Source organism: Pteronotus mesoamericanus, unplaced genomic scaffold (assembly GCF_021234165.1).
Source record: "Pteronotus mesoamericanus isolate MK-2021 breed Mesoamerican mustached bat unplaced genomic scaffold, CSHL_Meso_final scaffold_165, whole genome shotgun sequence".
Lineage (NCBI taxonomy): Eukaryota > Metazoa > Chordata > Mammalia > Chiroptera > Mormoopidae > Pteronotus > Pteronotus mesoamericanus.
In genome coordinates, this window is record NW_026555307.1 from 2,597,530 (window position 1) to 2,620,703 (window position 23,174).

General features: G+C 52.1%; 1 protein-coding gene across 1 annotated transcript in view; it reads right to left on the bottom strand.

Moving 5' to 3' along the window:
* SLC7A5 (solute carrier family 7 member 5) overlaps positions 1-16,535 on the bottom strand; it is a 37,344-nt gene extending 20,809 nt beyond the window's left edge. Inside the window, exons 1-2 of the mRNA XM_054588939.1 lie at positions 15,959-16,535; positions 2,729-2,854 (exon numbers count right to left, since the gene is read on the bottom strand). Coding sequence (XP_054444914.1) covers positions 2,729-2,854; positions 15,959-16,499 — 667 coding nt within the window. The 5' untranslated portion in view covers positions 16,500-16,535. The remainder of the gene's footprint in view (positions 1-2,728; positions 2,855-15,958) is intronic.
* Positions 16,536-23,174: the final 6,639 nt, after the last annotated feature.

The following is a 23,174-nucleotide window of genomic DNA, read 5'->3' on the forward strand; positions in this document are numbered from 1 at the left end:
AAATGGCCAGCTGGACTTGAACCTCATGCCCAAGCCCCGTCTGCAGCCCCAGGTACCAGGTGAGCCAAGGAGGAAGGCAGTTTGAACGCTGAGTGGAGTGAAGGAGAGAGTGTCTAGGCCAGTCGGCCAGACAACAGGTCCTGTTCTCCAGATGCAGGTGGCCTGTGGCTAATCCCAGCAGAGCCTCCGCCAGAAGGATCCAGCCTTGTTTCTATCCACGGGGCTGGGCAGGCTGCCCGAGGGGAAACAGAGTCAGACAAATGTTGTGGGAGAAGGCAGTCAACATTTTCAACACTGTGTCCTCTAGAAGGGAAGGCATTCATCTGGGAACAAAGTAAATCTCTTAAAAACAGGAGACAGGAATTTTGCGGACGCTGCATCCCGAGTTCAGAAAGAAACCGCTTGGGGCGGGAGGCCGGGGGAGGATGTTTTCAACAGAATTATAAACATATTATGTATTCAAGCTGAACAAAAGCTCTTTGCTATGCCTACTGAAATTTGTTTTTACAAAAGTCAGGTTCCCCCCTACATTCCTCACTGGTCTGTATCCAATCACACCAGCCAAGTCAAAGCCTTCACAAGCAAGGCTTTTAGCCAATGACCCATCTCCTAGGTGGACAAAGTGGTGGGTGCAAGATGGGCTTTTTCTCATCAGTTCTAACTCTTCTCCATGACTAGGGTCCTTGAGACCCGAGAAGTAAAGAGTAAGGTTCAAGTCTTGTCTTCAGGACGATGCTGGAACCTGAAGTCCCGGGAAGGCTCTCGAGTACGGTGGGAGCGCCCGAGGCAGTGGCGGCTCGGATTAAAGGCAGGTTCTGGCTCACCCCAGCCCTGCCTGCTGGGCTCGCCCCCAGAGACTATTTCAAGGACTTCCTGGGGAGCCAGCTATCACTGGTCAGATACACGCTCCCAAGAGGTCCAGCTCCTGAGGTGATGACCTAGGCTACCTTCCACAGAGAGTGACTGCAAATCAGGTGGCATTTTCACTTCAATGATAATGACTGTACCTATAGGAGCTGGTTCTTACTAGGTACCAGGCGTCATGCTGAAAGCTTCACATATATTAATGTATTTAATAAAGATAGCCTGCTTGAATGATCTGGATTCTTGCTTTGACTTCAGCAGGTCGGCCTACACCAGAACTGCGGGGTTCTCTCTACCTCAAGAGAGGACGGACGAGGGCAGGCAATGTGGCAGCCGCTGTGGCCCCACGTGCACTCAACTCTCCTAGATCATGGTCATGTCCCCTGCCCGGTCCCGTGGTCTTTGGACACCAGATCCCCGTACAGTGCGGTGCCCAGTGAGGTTGGGGGAAGGGATCGGGGAAATCCAGAACTGCAAGGATGGATTTCTGGGTGTCACAGGCAGAAGTGCTGAGGGCACAGGTGTGAGGCCTTTAGGGGTTTTCCAAGTACACAATCCACAGCTACCAGCTCCAAGGTGCGAGGGAGGACAGGCTATGACAAGACGACAGCCGCCGCCTGCACAGGGCTTCACACCGAAGGAGAGCTGACGGGAGAGGGGCATGCGGCCCCTGTGCTTACATGGGATATTAAAGTGGCCCAAGTTCTGGCTCTCCCTGTGACAGAGCTCTGGGCTGCTGCCAGACCGGCTACATCAGGCCAGCAGCGCCCCTGGCGAGCCAGGGGACACAGGGGCTGCTCTCTGTGGCCCCAGCTTTCTAAGGGCACTCGGACGTAGAGCCAGGCCCCGGTGACCCCCTGCCCTCCACACACAAGGCTGTGGGGTGCTTGCCGTGTGTGTCCTCACGATGACCTCCTCTGGAGGGGCTCTCAGATCCTGCCTCGGACAGCCGCTGCGAGATCGCTCATCTGTGGCGTCCAAGCCAGAGCCTAACCTGGGCCAGCTGTGCACGCAGCCCAGGAGAAAACAGTACTTCTGTTCACCAAGATACACCTACAAAAATGTTCCTGACAGTACTTTCCACAGTGGCCAGAAATAGAGGGACCCCCCTGCCCTTGCCCACAGAACGATGAGCAAATCATAGCACATTCACAAGGAGCAAGGCCCAGTAGTCAGAGGGTCACCAAATGCCATGCCGTGGGCGACCCACATAGGATCGGACAAAGCACCAATTCCAGGACAGGGGTCAGCATGGTAGATGCTGGTGTGTGGGGGCATCCATGGCACAAGCACCCTGCTAGGAGCTGGGCTGTTCTACATCCTCCCCTGGGGCGCAGCTGTGACTCATCTGCAGGGCACCTACAATCTGTGCAGCTTCCTGTGTGCAACATCTACCACAGGAAACAAAACTAGCAACAGCTCACAATGTGCCAGGTACAGTGCTAAGCTCTCTCCAAAAGTCCCCATGTACCCACCCTACCCTTCCCCGGCCTCAACAGTGGGTAGGAGAGTGGGGTTTGGAACAGGGTGAATCTATATTGCCCTATTGCCCTGGGGCTGATTTAACTTGTTGGGTGATGTTCAGTCTAAGTCAACATCACTGCCTTTCCTAGGATGGTGTGACCTGGCACACAGTGCCCCAATTCAAAGGGACTCCCTTCATGCTAGCGTGCCAGACATGAGCGCTAGGGGCATTCAGAGGGGGACCCCCTACTAAGGGTAGGGGTGCAGAGCAGGTTAAGTGATGTGTCAGAGAACCTGGTGGATCCGGGGGCTGGGGACCTGCTGCAGAGGTGGGGACCCCTCCCCCCAGGCACAGCAGGGCCTCACAAGGCAGCTGTCAAGGCCCAGAGGACGCACTCACCCTTCCCGATCTGGATGAAGCCCAGCAGAATGATCAAGGCTAGTGCCAGAAGCTTGGCGGCAGCGAAGGCATCCTGGACCCGGGTGGCAGCCTTCACGCTGTAACAGTTCACGGCCGTGAGCAGCACTGTGGGGACAGGGCAGTGAGTGAGTCCCACTGGACATGTGGTCAGCACGAGGTAGGGACAGGCTGAGAAGAAACCCAGCCCCTTTGTTGGAGTCTCATCCTCTGGGACTTATTTTGATTAACTTGGTAGCAATCTAGGCCTAAGGTCAAAGGTTGAGAACCACAGTCTCCTGAGCCGTGGTCCCAGGCACCCCTGGGCTGTCACAAAGGATTTTGGAAAAATGAATAAAGATCAATCTCCTAAGGGACCGACATTCAAAACAGCTACTGTTCCTTCCTCTCCCACCCCTCCAGACACCTGAGTTTAGTCTCTGAGTTGAGTTGAGGGCTATCTTAAGAGTGTAGGTTAAAAAAAAAAAAAAAAAGAGTGTAGGTTAAATAGCTAACCTGCCATTTGGAGGGGGACTGCATTCACCTTTCTGCACCTGCCCAACAGTTAGCATAATTAACTGGGTTCACACACAGCCTACCAAACTTCTTGAAGGTGGGAAACCCTTTCTTCAGAGAGAATCTTTTAGAATCCCACAGAGTTAACAGGTGACGAGGTATCCTGCTAGCACAAATCCATATGACAGGCCAAATGGTGGGACCACAAAGGCAATTTAGATGCCAGAAATGGGGGTTGAAGGTGAATGGCACAGTCCTGGGGTCAACAAGCAGCCACACACACTCAGGTGGTCCCAGCTGGTACAGGAAACCACAGCAGTTCTGCTGCCGTTGTAAAAGCATACCTTGAAACTGAAAATTGCCACAAGTCACAGGTGGTTTCCTCTGACCTGAATGGGAACAGAGATGAAGACGGGGTGGCAGCTAAGCTAGGCTCAACAAACGCACCTGGACATAAGCAGGCGCTGCCCTGCTCTGGGGGCGGTGGCGGGGGGGGGGTGTGGGGCGGGGGAGGGCAGGCACATGGGATTGAGACATGCACGTGCTTGGGAGCTGCCCCTAACTGTTGAGGGATCTTGAGAGCTGGGTAGTTAAGAAAACCACTCTGTAAACTTACAATGAAACAAAATTATACTAAAACAAAGGCAACAGAACACTCAACACTGATTCCTTCCCATTTCACTATTTCTAATTCATCCACGCACTCAGTCTCTATGCTTCTGGTGGCCTCACTCTCATCCCAGCTCCCCACCCACATGAGCAGAAAACCAGGAACCCAGAGAACACTTATATCAGGAACTGGCTGGAGCAGAGATGGGTCATTTTTTTCAATGGAGGGCTAGCCATTAAACATTAACCAGCGTGGCCAGGGGCCCATGGGAAGGGCCCCTTTCCACCTCTCCCCCCACACACACCTCTTCCTCGGAAGGTTTCGGTAAGGTAAGGAAGTCTATAAAGGTTTTTTGCTCGTTCTTCCTCTTTTCTAGACAGAACGAAACCAGGGCTGGGGAACCCCAAGTGGCATCTTTCCCCAGCAAGAGTAATTACATGTAATTTTACTATTTGAGGGTTAGGCGCCAAAGAGATACATCCATGCTGGTTAAGTGGATGAGGCCCGCCAGTTCGGGAAGGAGAACAGGAAAGCTTCCCAGTGTGCCCTGGGAAGGATTACGGGCCTCACCGCTTTGCCTGCCTCTCTCTCTCTCTTGGAAATTAACTGACACCTTAATAGCAACTCGCCGCTCATCTTTTCTTCACTGCTCTAAACTCTGGCTGATGCAACGGCTGACAGAGACTATGTTATGCACTGGGAAAGTTCAGGCTGAAAAATGTTTTAAAAGTATTTGCTTTAGGCTGCTATTCCAAAACTGAACTATTCAGAAATCCTCTAAGAGCTGTGACATACGGGCCTGGCTTGGCTCTTACCTGTGGGGACCCTAGCGGAGACCCTGTCTCCTGGGCTGTGGGTTCTGCACCTTCAGAGGCTCCTAGTCAATGAGCTGCCTCATGGTGGTAGGGGTTTAAATGAGGCTGGGAATGTGGGGTTTACAACAAAGTATCTGTGTCACAGTACTGAAGCCATCTCTTCCAGCAGGAGCTGAAAGGCTCAGTGGGGGAGGGGAGGCAGATATATACACAAGGCAAACAGCCACCTGTGGCCTTCCCTGTGTGGCTCTGGGGTGGACACATGCTCGGTCCTGGCCCTGAGGACCAATGGGAAGGCAGCTGTCCTGTATTAAGATCATCAGCACTGCTATTCCCAGCACAGAAGAGGAAGCTCAGAGGAATTGCCTGTCCAAGGCAGAAGGGGCAGACCCAAGACTGAGACCCAGGTCTCTGAAGCCCTCTGACATCGCCCGCAGGACTGACAGTGCAGGGGGAAGAGGAGGGTAATAATAGAGCTTTCTTCTCCTGGGCTTCCAGGGAGCGCTTCCAGTTTAGTGATCTCTGGTCCACCATGCCCAGTGGCTGGGATCCAGGGCAAAGAGGGCTTGAAGGGCAAGCCCAGGTTCCTTCCTGCCACTAGATCCCAGGGAACCTCTGCACAGCAAGAGGACAGGTCTGCCGGTTTTTCTGAGTCAGCCTCCGATCTTAGGGGGGAGTGCCAACCCTGAAACAACTGCCCCAGGCCTCTCCACTACACGCACACACAGCCTCCCGCATGCGGCAAGAGGCGTGAGGATTGCATCACCCGCGCAAGCGGCAAGAAGCATGAAGATTGCATCACTATTCACAGCCAGTGGGAGGCGGGGCAGGTGGAAGGCGTGGCCAAAGAGGCAGGCAGTTGCTGGCGGCAGCGCTGGAAAAGCCGGTCCTCTCCTCACAGTGGGGGCCTGGCTTCAGAAACCAGAGCAGCGCTGCCGGCACCAAGTGCAGCCAGCTCTGGCTGTCACCTCTGCTAGACTGACCCCACTTGGGGTCTCTCCACCGCATAGTGAGCGGGGGCAGAGCAGGGCTCTGAGGCTCCGAGAAGGGGAGATAGCTTGCCCAGAGCCCCCAGCCTGCGGGCTCTCTTAATACCATGGTCCCTAACACTGAGGAGTTGGGTCTCAGTTGCCACTAGGGTGGGAAAGACGCCTCTCCATAGATAACAGAGGGCGTGCACCCTGACCAGTCCAAGGTACAACCCAGCTCTTCCCTCCAAGTGCTGAGCCCTGCCCCACAAACATGTGTCAGAGAGACACTCTGCACTGAGGCTCCCTCTCCCCAAACACAGAGCCATCTCAAGACATTAAAAATGTCCAGATTGTGGACAGGCAATGGGCTGGTGGCCCATAGTTTGGAAGGGGAAGCAACCAGATCACAGAACAAAGGGGACTTTATAATATTTGTTCCTTTATAAAGAGAACCAAAACACATGATGAAATTTTAATTTTCATTGACTTTGGCTGCTGAGTAAACAAGTACTTTATTGTTCCCATAGTGTTCCTTTTTTAAAAATTCCAAAATGAAATATAATCTTAAATAAATAGGCGAATCCATCAGGACCCAAAGTGTCTTTTAGCCTCCACAGAAGCAGTCGTGGGGCGGGGGTGGCGCATAGGTTAGTAGGCTGAATGTGCAGCCCAGCTTCCCTGCTTTAAGCCCCACCATCTGGACAAGATACCCAACTCCTCTGAGCCTTGGTTTCCACACCTGCAGGATGGGGACTGACGGGCACATGGGGAAGTTCTGGGTATACAGAGATGTAAGGAGGGTTTGCTGCTGTTGTCACGGTGACTACTGACAGCCCCTCCAGGAAGGGAGATGACGAGAAAGTATTGGTAACTTTGCCGCATGCAGCGGGGGAGAGAATGGGGCATACCAGGGCACAGCCCGGCCAGCGCGAGCAAGCTGACAAAGATGGGGGACTACCAGAGGGCGCCCTGGCGAGAAGCCAGCCGCCTCCAGGGTTCCCTGAGCCAGCACCCCCAGATAAGCATGGCTGTGTCGCAAACAGTGACAGCTGGGGCAAAGGAGATAAAGCCCAGGCCCCTGGAGAGGCGGCAGCTCTGGGCTGTATGTGGCTGGCTCATCCGACAGCCCCTCCTCAGGCCTGCCCGCTTCTTCGTCCTGCTGTGACATAACCCTCCCGGCTGGCTGGCAGGGGCGTCCAGCCCCACCTCGGCAAAGGAGCTGGGAACCCAGGGCTGTGCTGCAGTCACCATCCCTTTGCCAAGGGGCTCCTGCCCTCCTCCTTCCCTGGTGCCTCTACTTGTACCCCCATTCTCATGTCTGGTATGCCCTGAGCGCTGCCCAGCAAAGGAAGACCCCGCGGCTGGGCCTCCTGCGCCCCCTGCCTCAGGGGACACCCGCTTACAGCGAGAGCCCAGCTGGGAGGTCCAGCTCCAGTGCTGGCCTGACTGGGTGACTTGGTTCAGATTAGTCATCTGCAGGCTGCAAGGGCAGAATATCCCGGAGAGCCGAGGACTAAGGACACTGGCTGGGCACAAACTCATGGGGGTCTCCACCCACTAGTGTAGCTTATGACACCCCACGCTCTCTGCTTCCTCATCTGGGTGGTACTTTCTACACAAGGTTCCAGAGTCCTTGATAAAAAGGGTCAACTCTTGGGGTAGAGGCAGTCTGAGACCTATAAGCAATGCTTCTTCAACAGAGGAGGGGCTCGGCTGTCAGGAAATGGCTGAGGTGGGTGTGGGAGCCAACATGCCAGGCACATGAGCACCGTTTGACCCAGAGCTCTGTAGCAGGCCCTGAGATGAAAAAGAAGTGGTCAGCAGTCTGCACCGGTTTCAGGAGGCTCAGCCAGCCTGGTCTTTTGGGCAGCAGCTGGCACCAGGCCAGAGAGCAGTGCCTGTTGACCACTGTGACCGAGCCTGGTCGTAGACCCGAGCTCAGGCAGATAGCTGGTCCGCTGACTGGGAGCCAGAAGCCCACCTGTCAGGCATCTCGGCGCTCACTGCGCACCTGGATTCTGAGCCCTGGCTCCAGGTGGACTTGCTCCTAGCAACGACCACACACAGGATGGTGTGACTCAGGTGGCTGGGATAGCTGACACCAAACAGGTCTGACCACTGAAGGGACATCCAGTCACTGTGGGTTCTTGTCCTGCCTTTGCCTCATTCATCCAAATCTACCTGGTACACATGGGAACCCAGGGTTCGGTGGGTGCCCAGTGAATGAGTGGCTTATTAATCAGTGCCTTCCTCCAAGGGCCCTTGAAATCCAGGTGTCCTCTGCGCTCCACAGGAGCCCCCGCCCCCGCCCCCCAGGATTTCATTTCTTGCCTTAATGCTCTAATCCCTCCTAGGGACAGATGGGTCTCACACCCCTGGGTGTGTCAGTCCCCTGGGGGCCTGAGAGCCTGTCTTTCTGAGACAGGGATGCTAAGGCTGCTAGTCTGGGGACCCCACTTGGAGAACCAGAGGGTGACTTCCCGATGCATAAATCACCTTTGCTGGGCACCGAGAGGATGAATGTGTGTGAACTGCCGACCCAACCTTATGAGAAGGCCGCCAGCCTCACTGCCAGGAGGCACGAGGACCCGGAGCAGCTCCGGCTGGCGGGGGCTCCAACCTCATCCGCCCTGCCAGCCACTGAGGGAAAAGGAAGCGGTTCCCAGGGGCGGGGAGCTGTTCAGGTGGGACCCTCATCTACCGAGGAGCAAAGGGAAGGGACGTGCTCCAATTCAAGAGGCTGCCACCCACAGGTGAGGCAGGACAGGGAATCTGGAGTCCCGGGGACACACTGGCCCTCAAGCACCTCCCTGGTCCATTCACTGATTTCTGCAAAAACGTGTGACTACCAAAGCCCTGACTGGTGCGGCCCAGTGGGTTAGGTGTCATCCCACAAACCAAAAGGTCGCTCGTTGATTCTCAGTCAGGGCACAAACCTGGGTTGTGGCCAGGTCCCCACTTGGGATGTTCGAGAAACAATCGATTGATATTTCTCTTGCACATCAAAGCTTCTCTCCGTCTCTTTCTCCCGCCCTTCCTCTCTCTCTAAAAATGAATAAAATCTTTCCAAAAAAAAAAAAGATATTACTAATAGGCCAGCATCACATTTTCAAATTTCCTATCAGCCCAAGAGCACGTGTTTTCATAATTTTTCCATTTTTCACCAGGGCTGTGCTATGCCAGACCACAGTTTGTCCCAGCCCAGAGCAGAGATGTCGGTGAGCATCTGGAACAAGGCCGACACATTCATTTCAAAACACGCCAGAAACAGACAGCTTAGTCAACTCTGAAACCCACCGACACGCTGAGTTCTGGGGTAAGTAAGCAAGAAACCCCGCAATAGCAGCTAATTTTACTGGGCTCTTTGGAAGCAAGAGTCCTGGAGAAAAGAGAGTGCCCCAAAGGACCCCTAAACCCAAGAACAGCCAGAACTGGCAGGAGGGAGGCCCATCCTCTGACTCTGAAACCTGAGGGAGTTCTAACAGGCTGTGTGACCTTGGCCAGGTTACTTAGCATGTCTGAGCCTGTTTCCTCATCCAACAAATAGGAACACTGCAGCCAGCTTTGTGGGTAATGCAAACACCACCGCCTGACCTGGCAGCCCATCAAGGATTAGTACTAGTCGGAATTGGTCACTGCTGAGTGTGTGGAACTGTTAAGAACAGGTGAAGCTGTGTGTGCAGGGGTCTCTGTGATTAGGAGTCTCCACCACTGGCATATACGCACACATCTGTGGACAGAAACCTCCACCCCCTCCTCAAACTCTCTGGTCCTCCAGCGGTTATGCTAATGAAGAAAAAGGAGAGAAAACCTTCTGCAGTCACTGTCCCCGAGGGGTGAGAGGACATGCATATATTCAACCCTCATTAGATGGCTCGGGTAAAGACAGCTCAGAGAGGTTGTCCAACATGCTGAAAGTCAGTCACACTGCACCCATTAGGAGAGCAGGGTGAGTATACTCACATCTCCTGGCCACTCAACCAGGAAGGAGCTTCAACCCTGGCTGCCCATGAGAAGCTCCACCACAGCTCCCTGACTTGTACGGTGCGCTTTCACTTTTTTAGGTCACAGAGGGAACTTGGGTGTTAGTCCTAATCAGGTGACTCCAAGCTTCCTCCAGGGCTGAGACCCATTGATGGGGCCAAACCCCATAGGGCCCCACCCAACACAAGCATCACTGAGATACAAGTCTACTGTGCACCCTCAAAGGGAGCAGGGACGGGTGAGTGGGAGACTCTGCCCCATACATCTGAACCAGGCTGTTGTTACGAAGTGGGGCCTTGGACAGATGTCTGCTGCTTCCTGGGCTGAGGGTTTCTCGTGTGGGACTTGCAGGGAGCAGTGACCATGAGTGCCTGCCCCAAGCACCCTGGGCTGCAGGCCAGGACCCCCAGCTACCCTGCCCGCATGCCTCCTTTAGGCACAGGGCCTGAACTGAGCTATAGAACACATTCATATGTATCTCCCTCCCACTGGGTAAGACCACCCGAGGGCAGGGCCCAGTCCAACACTCCAGCACAGGGTCTTCATATGGACCTGCCACCCTGGAAAACAGGGAAGGCTGAGAGTCTGGACTGGGCTCACTGCAGAGAAGCCCCTCCCTCTGCCCCTACAGGACACTCACGGTGACACTCCCCCATTCACCTGTGACCAGGCCAGACACAGACCCTCACGTTCCCTCTGTGTCTCAGCAGTGATGAGCTGAACCTCCTGTCCCCACCGATCCATCAAAACAAAAGTCTCCTGGCCCAGACTCTGGTTCGGCTCCTCCCCTTCCCAGACTCCTGAACGTGGCCCCTTGGCCCTGGCCAGCGGCAGACAGCCCTTCCTGGGACAGGCTGGCCTGGGGGAACCCTCCCTACCCTCCACCTTTTACAGCCACCCTTACCCCACCCACAACTCATCCTTTCCCTCAGCTCTGAGGGGGTCTCAATGCCCTCAGACCCCTAAGGCACAGGTACAAATGCATAGAGCACCCAGACCCAACAGAAGCGGCTCTAGCTAGGCCCCACCATCCCCGGCAACTGCACTCAAAGTACCTGTAGCCTCCCCTCTGCACGTGGAGGAATCACAGCTCCTGGTCCCCCATGGTGTCTACTGCTCCCCTCGCCAGGCACACCTGCCCTGTCATGCTTAATTCCAGGACAGTCCCTCCGACACCTGACCCTTGCTGGCGGGATGGCTGACTCACACATCCTCAGCAAGCATACCCCCCTCCGCCCCGTCCCGGGCTCTGAAACACAGGCCCAGAGAAGCCAGGCACCCGGCCCATGTCCCACGGCCCAAAGACTCAAAGAAATTCAGGGACAGGGACAGGGCCCCCCTCAGGTCTTCGGCAGGGCCTTGGCCATCCAGTTGGATTGGGCTGACAGGGTCCCCCAGAAGGGAACCAGGTGAAGACACAGCCCATGTGAGTGCCAAGGCCTGAATCCTGTGCTGGTCTTGGGCAATGCCTGGCACTTTATCCAGGTAAATGGTCTTTACCTGGATAAAGTGCCGGGCTGGCCATGAGGCCACAGTGGGCCACAGGGCTCATGTCTGCGGGGCATGACCTCAGCTCTGTATTGGCCCCGCTTTGAGCAATTTACAGATGATCAAGTCTCAGGAGTGACAGATGTCAGCCGGCAACCATGGTCAGAGTGACTCAGGGCACGGATCGGGTTGCGTGTATCATGCTCTCAGAGCCCGAATGGGAAATCAGTACTAATTCTTCACATAGCAGGCAAACCCCACCACGGGGAGGGGTGGGCTGAACCCTGAGAAGCACCCTGTCTGAGGCAGCCCACTCTCCAGAGTAATGGCAAGAATTCAGCATCCTGCCAGGACTGAGGAAAGAGCCGGGTGGGGTCCTCCTGCCATGATGTAGATGGGACTCCACCCATCAGTGCCGAAAAGCTGCTGGACTGGGCAAAGCCCAGGGTTGGGAACAGGTGCACTGTGGGCCACTCCCTTGGCCGCAGTCCTGTCAAGGGCCTGGAAGGTGACACTGACCAAGAGTATAGAATCACATGGCCCTTGTAGTCCCCAGCACCTGCTGTGAGCCATGGGAGGAGGGGCAGTGTGGTCATAGGACAGGGCCTATGGCTACCGGAACCCATGTGGTGACTAGTGGCCTGCCCTGCCCTGGAAGTTCATTTGCAATGTGATTTTGACAGAAAGACGAAAAGTGTATAAAGAATCTGACGCCCCACAGACGGGGAGGCAGCACTTCCCAGGGATCCAGGATATAGACAAACCTCAGACCTATGTGTCCTTGCTCTGGCCAACCAGGTGCCTGGACATGGGATCTGACACCATTCCAGACTCCTGGCAGCCACCACCCTCCCCGTAGACTTGGTCATGTGTCCCCACACTGCTGATGACTAAAGGTGGTTTAGTGTGAAGGAGGGTATACAGCAAGCATGCCCAACCCACCTCTGCCTCAGTTTCCCCAGCCGTAAAATGAGAATGACAACGATTTCACAGGCTGAGGCACAGAGCATGTGGGAAGGGGAATCAAAGCACACCAGCAAGAAAATGTCAGATATGTTTCTGATCAGGGCTCCTCTTGTGGGGAGAGGGGGCTTCCAACATGGCCAGGGTCTTAGGGGGCCTGAACACCCTATGACCACACAGTTTAAAGTGGTCATTTCTGGGCAGAGCTCACACATTCCATGGGATTGTCAAAGGGGGCTGTGACCCAGAGAAGAAGGGTTTGAAATGTTTGCCCGCACCCACCACCTCCCTGGGGGAGGGAGGGTGTCAGACACTTCTGTAAAGGACCAGACAGGACTCAGCCCCAGTCCCAAGACTCGGCCTGACTCGCTCCAACAGCCAGACCACTTTCATATCTGGCAGGCAAGTTGGATTTCAGTGCTAATTACTGGGCTATTGTCTGCACTGAGTTCACAGCTTGTGATTCTGGGTTCGCCAGCTCCTTGAAACACCCAAAAGCCTTTGCCTGAGGCATCAAGGGGCTCAGCCCTGGCAGCTGGCAGGCCGCCAGACACCTGGAACTAGGCCTCACTGTGACAGGTCTGGTTGGAGTCATGAGGACACAGTGGAGGGCACATTGTCTGGGGTCCCACACCCCCCAGAAGCAGGATCACCACCTGGAGCTGATGGAAACAGGCCAGGCAGCTAGAAGACTTGGGGATTATGGGTGCTGTTATGGTCTCCCCTCCCCGCTCTGGCCATCATCCCAACTGACCAACTTACTTGCAAGTGAGCTGGCTATGGCGCAGATACCAAACCCACATCTCATCTATGCCCGAGAGGAGCTGACAGCAGGTTGGCGTTGCCCCCACCCACCACCACTACCCCACCCCGAGGCCAGCGGGGCTGAGGCGTGTGCGATGAGCATCTCATCTGCTCAGACCCCAGCCAGTAACACTGGCCCGTACCCCTGGCTTTTCCCCCTCCTCTCGTCACCCTCTCTCTTCCTCCTTCTTTTCTCTAAACCTGAAAAGAGCAAGTTCTAAGTCAGCTCAAGATGTTACAAGTAAATATCAGAAGGCAGTGTGAAGAAAAAGTCACAGCCACCATGTGACTGGGTCCCTATGCGCAATCATTAAGTCCACCGTGGCCTCCAGTCTCACAAACACCCGGGCAGGGCTGCACCCAATCCCTATTTCACATAGATGTCAATTGAGGCTTAGAGATCCCAGTGAATTTCTCAAAACAGAACCCCAGGCCTGCCCACATGCAGTGTAGGCTCTACCTGACACCAGGTGGAAGATACTTCAGGTCATGGGTACCTCAGAGGAGCAAAAGCTAAGGATCCCGCCACCCCCACCCATGTGCATCTGGTCCCATCCTCCACCCAACTAGGATAGGGAAAGAAGAGAGCAGGCAACCAATCATCTGCTGTAGCCACTTCCCTGACGCCTGTGCGTCCCAGGTGGGGGTGCCCACAACTCAGACAGGCTCCAAGTCTTTTCCACAGCTCAACAGAGGGAGCAGTAGACCCATTCAGATCCTTTCTGAGAGCTTCTCCCTTGAGATAAAGGACCAATGAGGCCACAGCTGTTTCTGAACCACAGCCTCTCTTACAGAGGAGACCCTCATCTGTGCCCCCAGCCAGGCCCCCAGCAGAGTCCTCTTCAGACAATTTACAGAGGGAGGGGCCCTGGAAGGAGGGATAAACTAATTTCAGCAACTACTAACACTTTTTCATTAAGCAATAAATAATCCTTATAATCCTAGTCATAAATCAAATTCCACATGGCCACCAAGAAAAGAATTAACGAATCTAGCTTCTCGCCTTTCTGATTCATTAGCAGCAGGAAAACACCAGAGCCATGCTACAAATGGGCCCTTGTCATCTTTTCCTCATTTATACTGTCCTTAGGATCATTCTGAGCACCAAAGCCACTTCATAGCACAATTATTTTTAAGAGTTCTACAAACTTGGTTAATTACAGAATCATAAGTTTTTGATCTGAAACTGATTTTTAAAAATCCTCACTTGAGAATATATTTGATGACTTTAGAGAGAGGAAAGGGGGAGAAATAGGAAAGAGGAGCGGGTAGAGGAAGGGAACGGGGGTGGGGGGGCAGAGAGAGAGAGAGACAGAGAGAGAACTCTATTGCCTTCTGGATGTGCCCTGATCGGGGATCAAACCCGCAACCTTGCAGCGGTGTCGAAACTTTTGGTGTCTCTGGGCCACACTGGAAAGAGTTTTTAATGTGGCCTTGGGCCACACATTAAATACACTGTGACACATAATCACTCACACACACACACACACACACACACACACACACACACCCCCCTCATGTTTTAAATAAAATTACGATTTTGTGTTGGGCCGCATTCATAGCCATCCTGGGCTGCACGTGGCTGGCAGGCCACAGGTTGGACTCCCCTGGTATGGAATGACACTTCAACCAACTGAGCAACTGGGCGGGGGCTCACAGCACAATTTTTTCACAAGCAGAAAGAAACTGTTGTGGGATATGCCCAGGGGACTGAAAAGACCAGCCAGCAAAATGAGAGCTGTGCTCTAAACACAGTACACTCCGGGGCACATGCCTGCAGGGATGGGCTCCAGGAAGAAAGTGGTACAGACCACCCTTTTTCTTCATGAGTAAAAATTCTAAACTGACTTTTGGGCAATAAGGAACACTCAGGAACTTTATGTGGCTTTTCTCTGGGGACTTTCACTGCCTTCTCAGAAGTCTACTCCTTGGACAACCACAACCTCTCACTGTCCTGGATGAGAATAGCCATGCCGGTCCCCTAGGCTGAGTTCCGCCAGCCTGAGACAAGCCCATGGCCTTCTCCAGACCGAGAAAGGCTCTAGACTCGTGCTTGCTCTTGCAGATGGCTCATCCTTCTGTGTTACTGAAAAGCCTTTCCCATCAGAAAAAGTCACACACATACACGCACGTGGATCACACATTCACACAGGTTGTTCAAAGAACAGCTATGGTGACAGCTGACCAACACATGGAAAATGACACCCTTATCCCTACCAAAAGGGGTTCCATGGCATGACCAGCACCACTGGGTGGGCAATACCAGACCACAGGTGACCTCCCGTGTATCCACCGCAGCCCTCTAGAATCTGTGAGGATTTACCTACATAAACCCGTAAGTTTTAAACAGGGATCCATTTTTAAAGACTGGAGAGGGGGCCCTTTAAAGATATTATCTACTTCATTAGATAGTGGGTTCAAACATGATATTGTATCTAACAACAATGAAAAGTGGGCAATTAAAATTCTCCTAATAACAAAACAGCCCAACAAGGTCATCTTGCCTTTAGAGTGGCTTTTCCTCAGCCAATCCAATGCATCATCCCATAAAATCCTCATCTCAAAGCCCACCAGAAGCCAGAGGCTTTCCTATTCTGAGGCACATCAACTACTGCTATAACCATTTCTAGATTTGGATCAAAATTTTCAAAGCTGAGATCCACATCACTGGGATCCTGTCGCTAAAAGGTAAATAACTTCCCCGTAAGCAGCAGCTCGTTGAGGCCAAACAGGAAATCCGCCTTTCATGCTGCGTAAGTGTCGTGCAAAGAAAAAGAAAAAGATTTTATTGGTCAGCTCTGAGGGACTGGCTTATGTAAGGAAGTAGACCGCCCAGAAGAGGCAGGGACGGAATTGCGGAAATTCCCAGCTTTTATGCGAATGAATGAAAGAATGAGATGCACGTGGGTTCTGGACCCACTGACCTCAGCCTAGAACCTTGGGGATGGTCTGGGGATGGACGGGATACGAAGACGGCGGGGGGGTTCAGGGGTGGTCTAGAGATGGGGGATGGCCCAGGGGTGCGGAATGGCCCGGGGACCCCCCACCCCCGAAATAGGCCAGGTCCCGTGACGATACTCACGCACGCAGAGGCAGGCCACAAGCTTAGCGGCCTCCTCGGGCACCGGGCAGGTAGGGAAGAGCGGCTTGAGCAGGTAGGTGGCGAAGACGAGCGCCACAATGTACTGCGAGGAAGGCCGGATAATAAGCAGCTCGATCCAGAGCTTGAGGAAGGCGGGCAGCGAGCCGTAGACTTCCAGCATATACGCATAGTCACCGCCCGATTTGGAGATGGTGGTGCCCAGTTCGGCGTAGCAGAGAGCGCCCACGATAGAGAAGACACCACACACAGCCCACACCACCAGCGCCAGCCCGGGTGAGCCCGCCTCCTTGAGCACACCGGTAGGCGTCACGAAGATTCCCGAGCCGATGATGGTGCCTACGATGATGGCCACGCCGTTGAGCAGCGTAATGTTGCGCTGCAGGGTCACACCCTCGCTCTCCAAGCCATCAGTACCTTCTGCTCGCCGCGCCCCAAGCATGTGTTCCCGCGCCTGCGGCTCCTCCTCTGCCGCCGCCGCCTGGGCGGCCGGCGCTCGCCGCTTCGGGCCCACGCCCACCATCCTGCCGCGCCGAACACGAGGTGCGCGGCCTACCGGTGTGAGGCTTTTGATCCGTCTGCTGCCTTTTTAAGCTCTAGACCAGCCCGCCTCCGGGCCCCGCCCTGGCCCCGGCCCCGCCCCCGCCCCGCCTCCGACGCTTTAAGGCCTAGCCCTGCCTAAATGCTCCTCACAGTGCGGCTTCCTTCTTTTTTTTTTAAATCTCGCAGGAGCGCGTCAGCTTTCGCGCAGGTGCACTCCGTGACTACTCCGCGCCGATCCTTAAAATCAGTCTCGACCACACGTGGTTCAGCCGTATTGTAGCTATGGTTCCCAACGCGACCCTGGGGTCCTAGCTTCCCGTCTGGTTCTGATCGCTACTCGGCAGTTGTGCGCCCCACCTTGGTTCCAGACTGGCAGCAGGCATTGTAGCCGGGCCCACCTGGGGCCACAGCGCGGGGAATTTGGGGTGACTCTGGGGCTCAGAGGAGGCCTGCCTATTCCCTGGAGAGCGCCCAGGCTAGTGGGGCGCGGGCTTCCTTTCGACAGGTTGCGGTAATAGTCTCCCACAGTCCCCTAGGAGGTAAGAAGAGGACCAAAACTACCCCTCCTAGAGGAGGCCCTTGGTTCACCTGGGCCTAGGGTACCGAATCACAGGGCTCTTGAGGCCAGATTTCGGAAGCTACAAACAGCTCATTCCTGGGCTCAGAAGTTCCCATTTATCCCAAGGGGAATCTCCTTGCCTTTAGGATAAATGGGGAAGAGCAGCTTCTGAGGGCAAGCAGCTTTGAAAAACAGTGACAGGCTTTTGGGAAACCAGAAATGTGCATAAGCTCAGTTAAATTGACAAAGGAACACCTTCAGTACTCCACCCCCCAATCTAGCTTGGAAATTCAAGGAATTTTAAAGGCAGGTAGCAGGTAAAGGGGCTTTAGCCTGTTGCTCTTGAAGAATGTAAGAGGCGCCTTAGGTAAGAAGGGCAGCCAAGTAGTCAGAGAGGGATGACCTGTCATTCCAGGCCTGCAAGATGTTAGGGTAGTAAAACACAATCTCTAGTCTTGCTCTTCTCAAGGTCCTTTCAGAGGGTGCAGCGTGGCAGGAGGCTGGACCGCAAGGGCCAAGCAAACTTACAGAGCCCTTTCTGGGTACCGGGCACTGTGCTGAGCCCTCGGAGTGCAAATTCTTACTTAATAATAGGTAATTCTTAATTACTTAATAATTCTTACTTACTTAATAGGTGCTATTATTAGAGCCATTTTGTAGAGAAGGAAACTCAGGCTTAGTGGAGTGATGTAACTTTGACCAGTAAGTGAGCTGGAACCCCATCCTACTAATGACCCCTGAAACCTATATGTACTTTTAGTCGTTCTGCTACCCTTTTCCTGTGGTTTATTCACTTCCAGACTGTTAAGTTTTTGTTTTTCATAGCAGCTAAGACTTGAAAAAATCTCAGAATGGATTTTGGTTCCGCAAGGAAGGGCATCATTTGGCAAAGCTCTAAGGCCAGGTCCTGAGCACCTCTGCCCAGGTTCTCGCAGCCAACGCCTGCAGGGTGTGTTGCCTGTGCTGGCCGGTGCACTAGGCCCCAGGCACACAACAGTGAATGCCACCTCCAGTAACAGAAACAGTCAATCATCACACACACACAAGTGTAAAATTACAGCGTGATAAGCTAAGGGTACTACAAATACCCAGAGAACCCATCCGAGAACCCATCTGAAAAAACCAGGCCAGCCCAATCGTGCTTTCCTGGGGTGAGAATTAACAAGGGGAGATCTAGAGAATACCTGTGCCCTTGAAATATTGGCATTCCCCCCCCCCGCCCCCGCCCACCACAGGATCCTTGGGAAGTTGCAGATCTTCACGCTGGAAGGGTGACAACATCTGCAGACCATTTTCAAGGTTTCACAGGATCTCAAGAGCCCACTGTCTTGCCACCACTGTCAGTTGGTTTCCATATACTGTCCTGTTTCCTCCTGCAAATCTGCTTTGATTTGTACGTATCAGAAGCCCTGAACCGTGGAAGACTCTAAAACCTTAGCAAAGAGTGCCATCTACTGTTGAAGTGCATAAGGAGCATGTTCATACACAGATTCTCAGCACTAGCAAGTAATCAAAGTCGTGTCATTTGTTTTCACCAAAGTGGAGAAAAGAATATCGTGAACATTTCTGTAGGGGGAAATTTGGGTGTCTCTGGTGAAACCTTAAAACCATGTGTCCTGTCTAGCCAGTAATTTCACTTTTAGGAATTTCTCTAAGGAAATAAGCATGCTGTGTTTTGGTTATGTACATGGTTGCTTATTATAGCTTTAAAACATAATAGCCAATATTGGAAATAAACCAAATATCCAACAGATTTCCTTTGGTAAATGTTGCTATATCCACATGGTAGAATATAGTATAATCATTAAAAATCAAGATGTAAAATAATCTTTGCTGGACAAATATGTTCATGATGTATCATGAGTGAAACAAGGGGGTGTATAACCCTCTCAGGCTGCATTTGATGGTCCCCTTGGGTGCTTTGGCTGAGCTAGGACCCCATGTCCATTTTTCACGGTCTGGGAAAGCTGCCATTTTGTGGGAGCGAGCAGTGCCTCTCAAGTACAGGGTGTCACTTGGCCTTCTGGGGAAGCACGTTTTGTCTTGGGACAGGAAGGACTGGCTTTGAAGAAGCTGAGCCGCCCTGGAGGAGAATGTGCACTGCACTTGAGTCAGGCAGAGCTGCGTCTGTTGGAGGGGTTGTAGGTCAGAAGCCCTTTTCGGAAGCCTCTTTCTCCTGCGTGGAGTCCCAGGGGCTCTGGGCCCACCTGAGGAGAGAAGAGCCTGCCACGGGCCCTCCGGCTGCCAGACGACAGGATGCAGGTTGGGCCAATGGAGCTGCCCTTCAAGCTTCTTCTGCCCACTTTCTGAAGTCTCATCAATTATTTCCAAACCTTCAGTGATCCTCAGATCCCTGATGGCAAAGTATGGGCTGTAGACAACAACAGAGTGGGGAAAATGGTGAAGGGGGTCAAAAGGTACAAACTCCCCATTACAATATAAGTATGTCATGGACAGCATGGTGACTGTACTGTTGACAATACTGCAGGGTATATTTGAAAGTTGCTAAAAGGGTATATCTTAAAAGTCCTCATCACAAGAGAAAAAAAAGGTAACTACATGAAGTGATTAGATGTTACCTAGACTTACTGTGGTGATCATTTTGCAATATAAACTATGAAATCATTAGGTTTGTATACCTTAAACTAATATTTTATATGCCAATTATGCCTCAATATGACTGGGGGTGGGGGCAGGCAAAGGGGGTGGGTTTTAATGGCAGCAGTTCAAACCATGGGCTTGGAGTCAGGCTTTCTGAGCTCTCACCTGGCCTCACTGCACACCAGCTGAAGGAACCTGGGCAAACCCTATTCTTTGGGCCTCAGTTTCACTTGCTATAAAACAGGAAGAGTAGCACCTCCTCTTCAAATGAACTTATGTGGGTAAAGCACTTAGAACAGCATCTATCGCAAAAGAACTCAATAAAAGTAGCCACTAGTGGTAGTAATAGTATCTATAAAAGGGCTATGAAATTGATTAAACATACACCAAAATGGTAATAGCAGCCATCTTCAGGTGGAGGGGGGATTATATACAGCAGGTCCTCCAATAATGTTGTTATAACGCCAATGAGATGCTGTAGGAACTTAACTCTCGTTCATATTAATTAGCTGATGGTAAAACGGGGTTCACTTCAAGTTGCAGAGCCTATTGACAACTTGCCATATGATGTAAGGACTTGCTTTATGATGTGGTTCTTTTGCATATTTTCCTGGTGTTTCTAAACTTTGTATGAGCATATATTCCCTTTACGCTGTTAATCCGAACGGAAATTCACCCACAGAACACGGGCTGCCTCGTGGCTCGCTCTCCCCTTCCATGGGAGCTGTGCGTTCCTCTCCTCACTACGGTTTGTGTCTCTTCCTTGGGAAGAGTGGGGCTCCATAGAGTCTCCCTTCTGGTCATCTGGCTTAGTCTCTGACTGCTGTTTGTAGGGATGGGCAAACTCTGATGTTTTTGGCCTTGGGAGAGAACAAGTTTGGCCCCCTCACCCAAGGAGCGTTGAATGGCCTTAGAAAGCTTTTATCAGCAGAAGTGGATTGAGTTTCACAAATATTCCAAATAAAAGTCATCACCAGGTGTGTTTCACTTAAAGCAAGCCTATTGTTTCTGTAGGTAAATAGAAGTTACAAAACACATTAGAGTGGTTTTCTGCCTTGCAGACAGACCCTTTGCCCTGATAGACAGTGGATTCACTTTATCTTTCAGGGTTTAAAAGACTTGCCTACCACCGCCCCCCACCACCGGCCCCCCACGTTATACTTGTTTTTCAACCTTGAAAATGAAACAGCTAGTTATTTCACCAGCAAAAACGATTTTATTTGGGAAGAGCAAAGGAATGCAATTCAGGACATGCAGACCACAGGCAAAGCCCAAAGAACAGGAGGGGAGGATTTTTTTAATAGAAAAAAAAAGGAGGAAGTTGGGAGGGGTGGATATGAGCAAAAGTCCATTCAAGGAAAGCGAGACTTCAGGGTGATTCTTATTGGCTTGGCTGTTGGTAGGTGAGGAGAAAATCTTCCTTCCTCCCTCGGGTGCGAAGTAAGCTGCTTTCTGCCCTAGTTCTTAAAGTGAGTTGTGATGGATGGTACAATACACGTGTGAGAGATTCCACTTCAGGGGACTCTACTTTGCATGAAGTTTTCCGTTATTTATTTCCACATGTTCCTCAGCGAGCCTGCCTTTACAGCTGGCTTAGAAATGCACTTACTTAAATGCGTGCAGAGAGGCTAGTGGCCTGGCTTTAGAGGTATGCTCTAGTAGTGTAACCATGTGTCAGCCTGTGCTTCAGCTTCCACATCCGTTCAATGGGAAATGATAGTATGCATCTGAGGTTTAAATAAAATAAGGCAAATGCAATATCTCACAGAGCTCCAGAGCACAGAGGTTCACAGCTCGCCCGTCTAACTGGGTTAAACCCGTGTTTCCTCATAAGCAACCACAACAGAGCAGCAAGGTGTTAGAGAGCTGGAAAGGGAGAAAAGTTGACAATTCCTTGTTTTTGCAGTGTAGTTTTCCCGATGCTCAAGGTTGTGGTTTTAATCGCCCCACAAAATTCAAGAGTGATGGCCTGAGTATTTATAACCCTGTCAGATCCTTGCTCTTCTTTTGAACTCATTCTTTTTCCCAGAAAGTATGTACCTGATAAGTCATTGATGTGGAAGCTTGCCCCTACAGTGTGGCTGGCCTTCTAGGTTTGTTCTCAGACATATGGGAGAAATGTTTGTGTACTTTCCACATAGCAAGTGTCCTTTTTGCTTCCGGAAATTTGTTTTAAAAAGCCATGCTTTTATTGTGCTCAGCTGTTCGTTTTTCCTGTCTGCATGCTTGAAAAGGCGGGACCGCCCTTAGCAATATCCAAAATTAGGCTGTTTCCCAGCAGATGCAGGTGCCATAGTGTGGGGGTCAGGAACATGTGTTCCCAGAAAGTGCGACCCTGGCATGTGGGTTATTTCAAACTGAAATTAATGAAAGCCGAACAAACTCAAGAAGAATTTTATTATTTCCCTTCTTTCTTAAAGCAATTCAGTTAGGAAAGCCTGCTTCAGGAAGGGAACCTGGGCAGAATCAGTCGCCTTCAGCATTTTCGCCCTAGCGTTGGTAGTGCGGCTCCAAGTGTGTTTGCTACATCAGCCCCTGTCTCCTGGTGTCAGAGGGGCCTAGCAAAAATGTGCCTGCTAAGCATGTTCAGCTTTTCCTCAACTGGTTGCAGATCGCCCACTCTCACTTCTGAAACCTGAGACCCCTTTCCTCCCTTTTTCTCTGCTGTCCACAATGTCATCTATACCCCATGTTGCCTCACTGTCTTTGGAATTTTCATGCTTATGTGAATTCCCTGTGTGCACATATTAAAAATTTCATTTTCTCTTGTTAATCTGCTGTATGTTGTTTGACCTGTTCAACCAACCAGAAGTAAAGGAGTAAGGGGAAATTTCCTCAGCCACGGCCATTTGCTGGGCCAGCCAGAGGAGATCACAGGCCTCTGCCAGCAGAGGTGACAGTTATTTTTGTTTGCCCCGTTGCTCGCTCTCTCTGGTCTTTCTCTGCAGGGTTCCATAGAAGTTAGTAGTGGTGAGAGCCCTTTTTCTCTCTTCTCAGTTCAGATTGGCAGAATCTATTTATGAAGCTAACTTCTTGGGCTGCTTGATTCTTGGATTTTCTTTATTTATCCTTTTCTACCAGAGGTGGCCTTTTTGTTTCCCCCCTGGGTCTATGTCTTTTGCGTTGTCTGTCATAAGAAGGACACACCATAGGGATAGAACATAGGCAAACTCCCCGTGAGCCTGTTTTTGGAGCCCGCCTTGTAGGCTGGGGAGTTAAGCAGCTCTCTCCAGACCAGTGCCTTTCCGACAAACTTTGCTGTGGGTCCCTATGTAAAAACTGCATAAGGTTTTTGTTTGTTTGTTTTCATATCGTTCTATATCCTAAGACTTGGGCTTAGTGACCAGCGAAAATATTTTCTCTGATCTCCACTGTCTGGAAGGTGCACTTATGGGTGCACCTGGTGGCCAGTGGAATACAGTGGGGATCCAAGTGTCTCTTTGTCCAGCTGTGCCAGCTCTTGCGGGAGTTTTTCACAAGGGCCATTATAGGCCT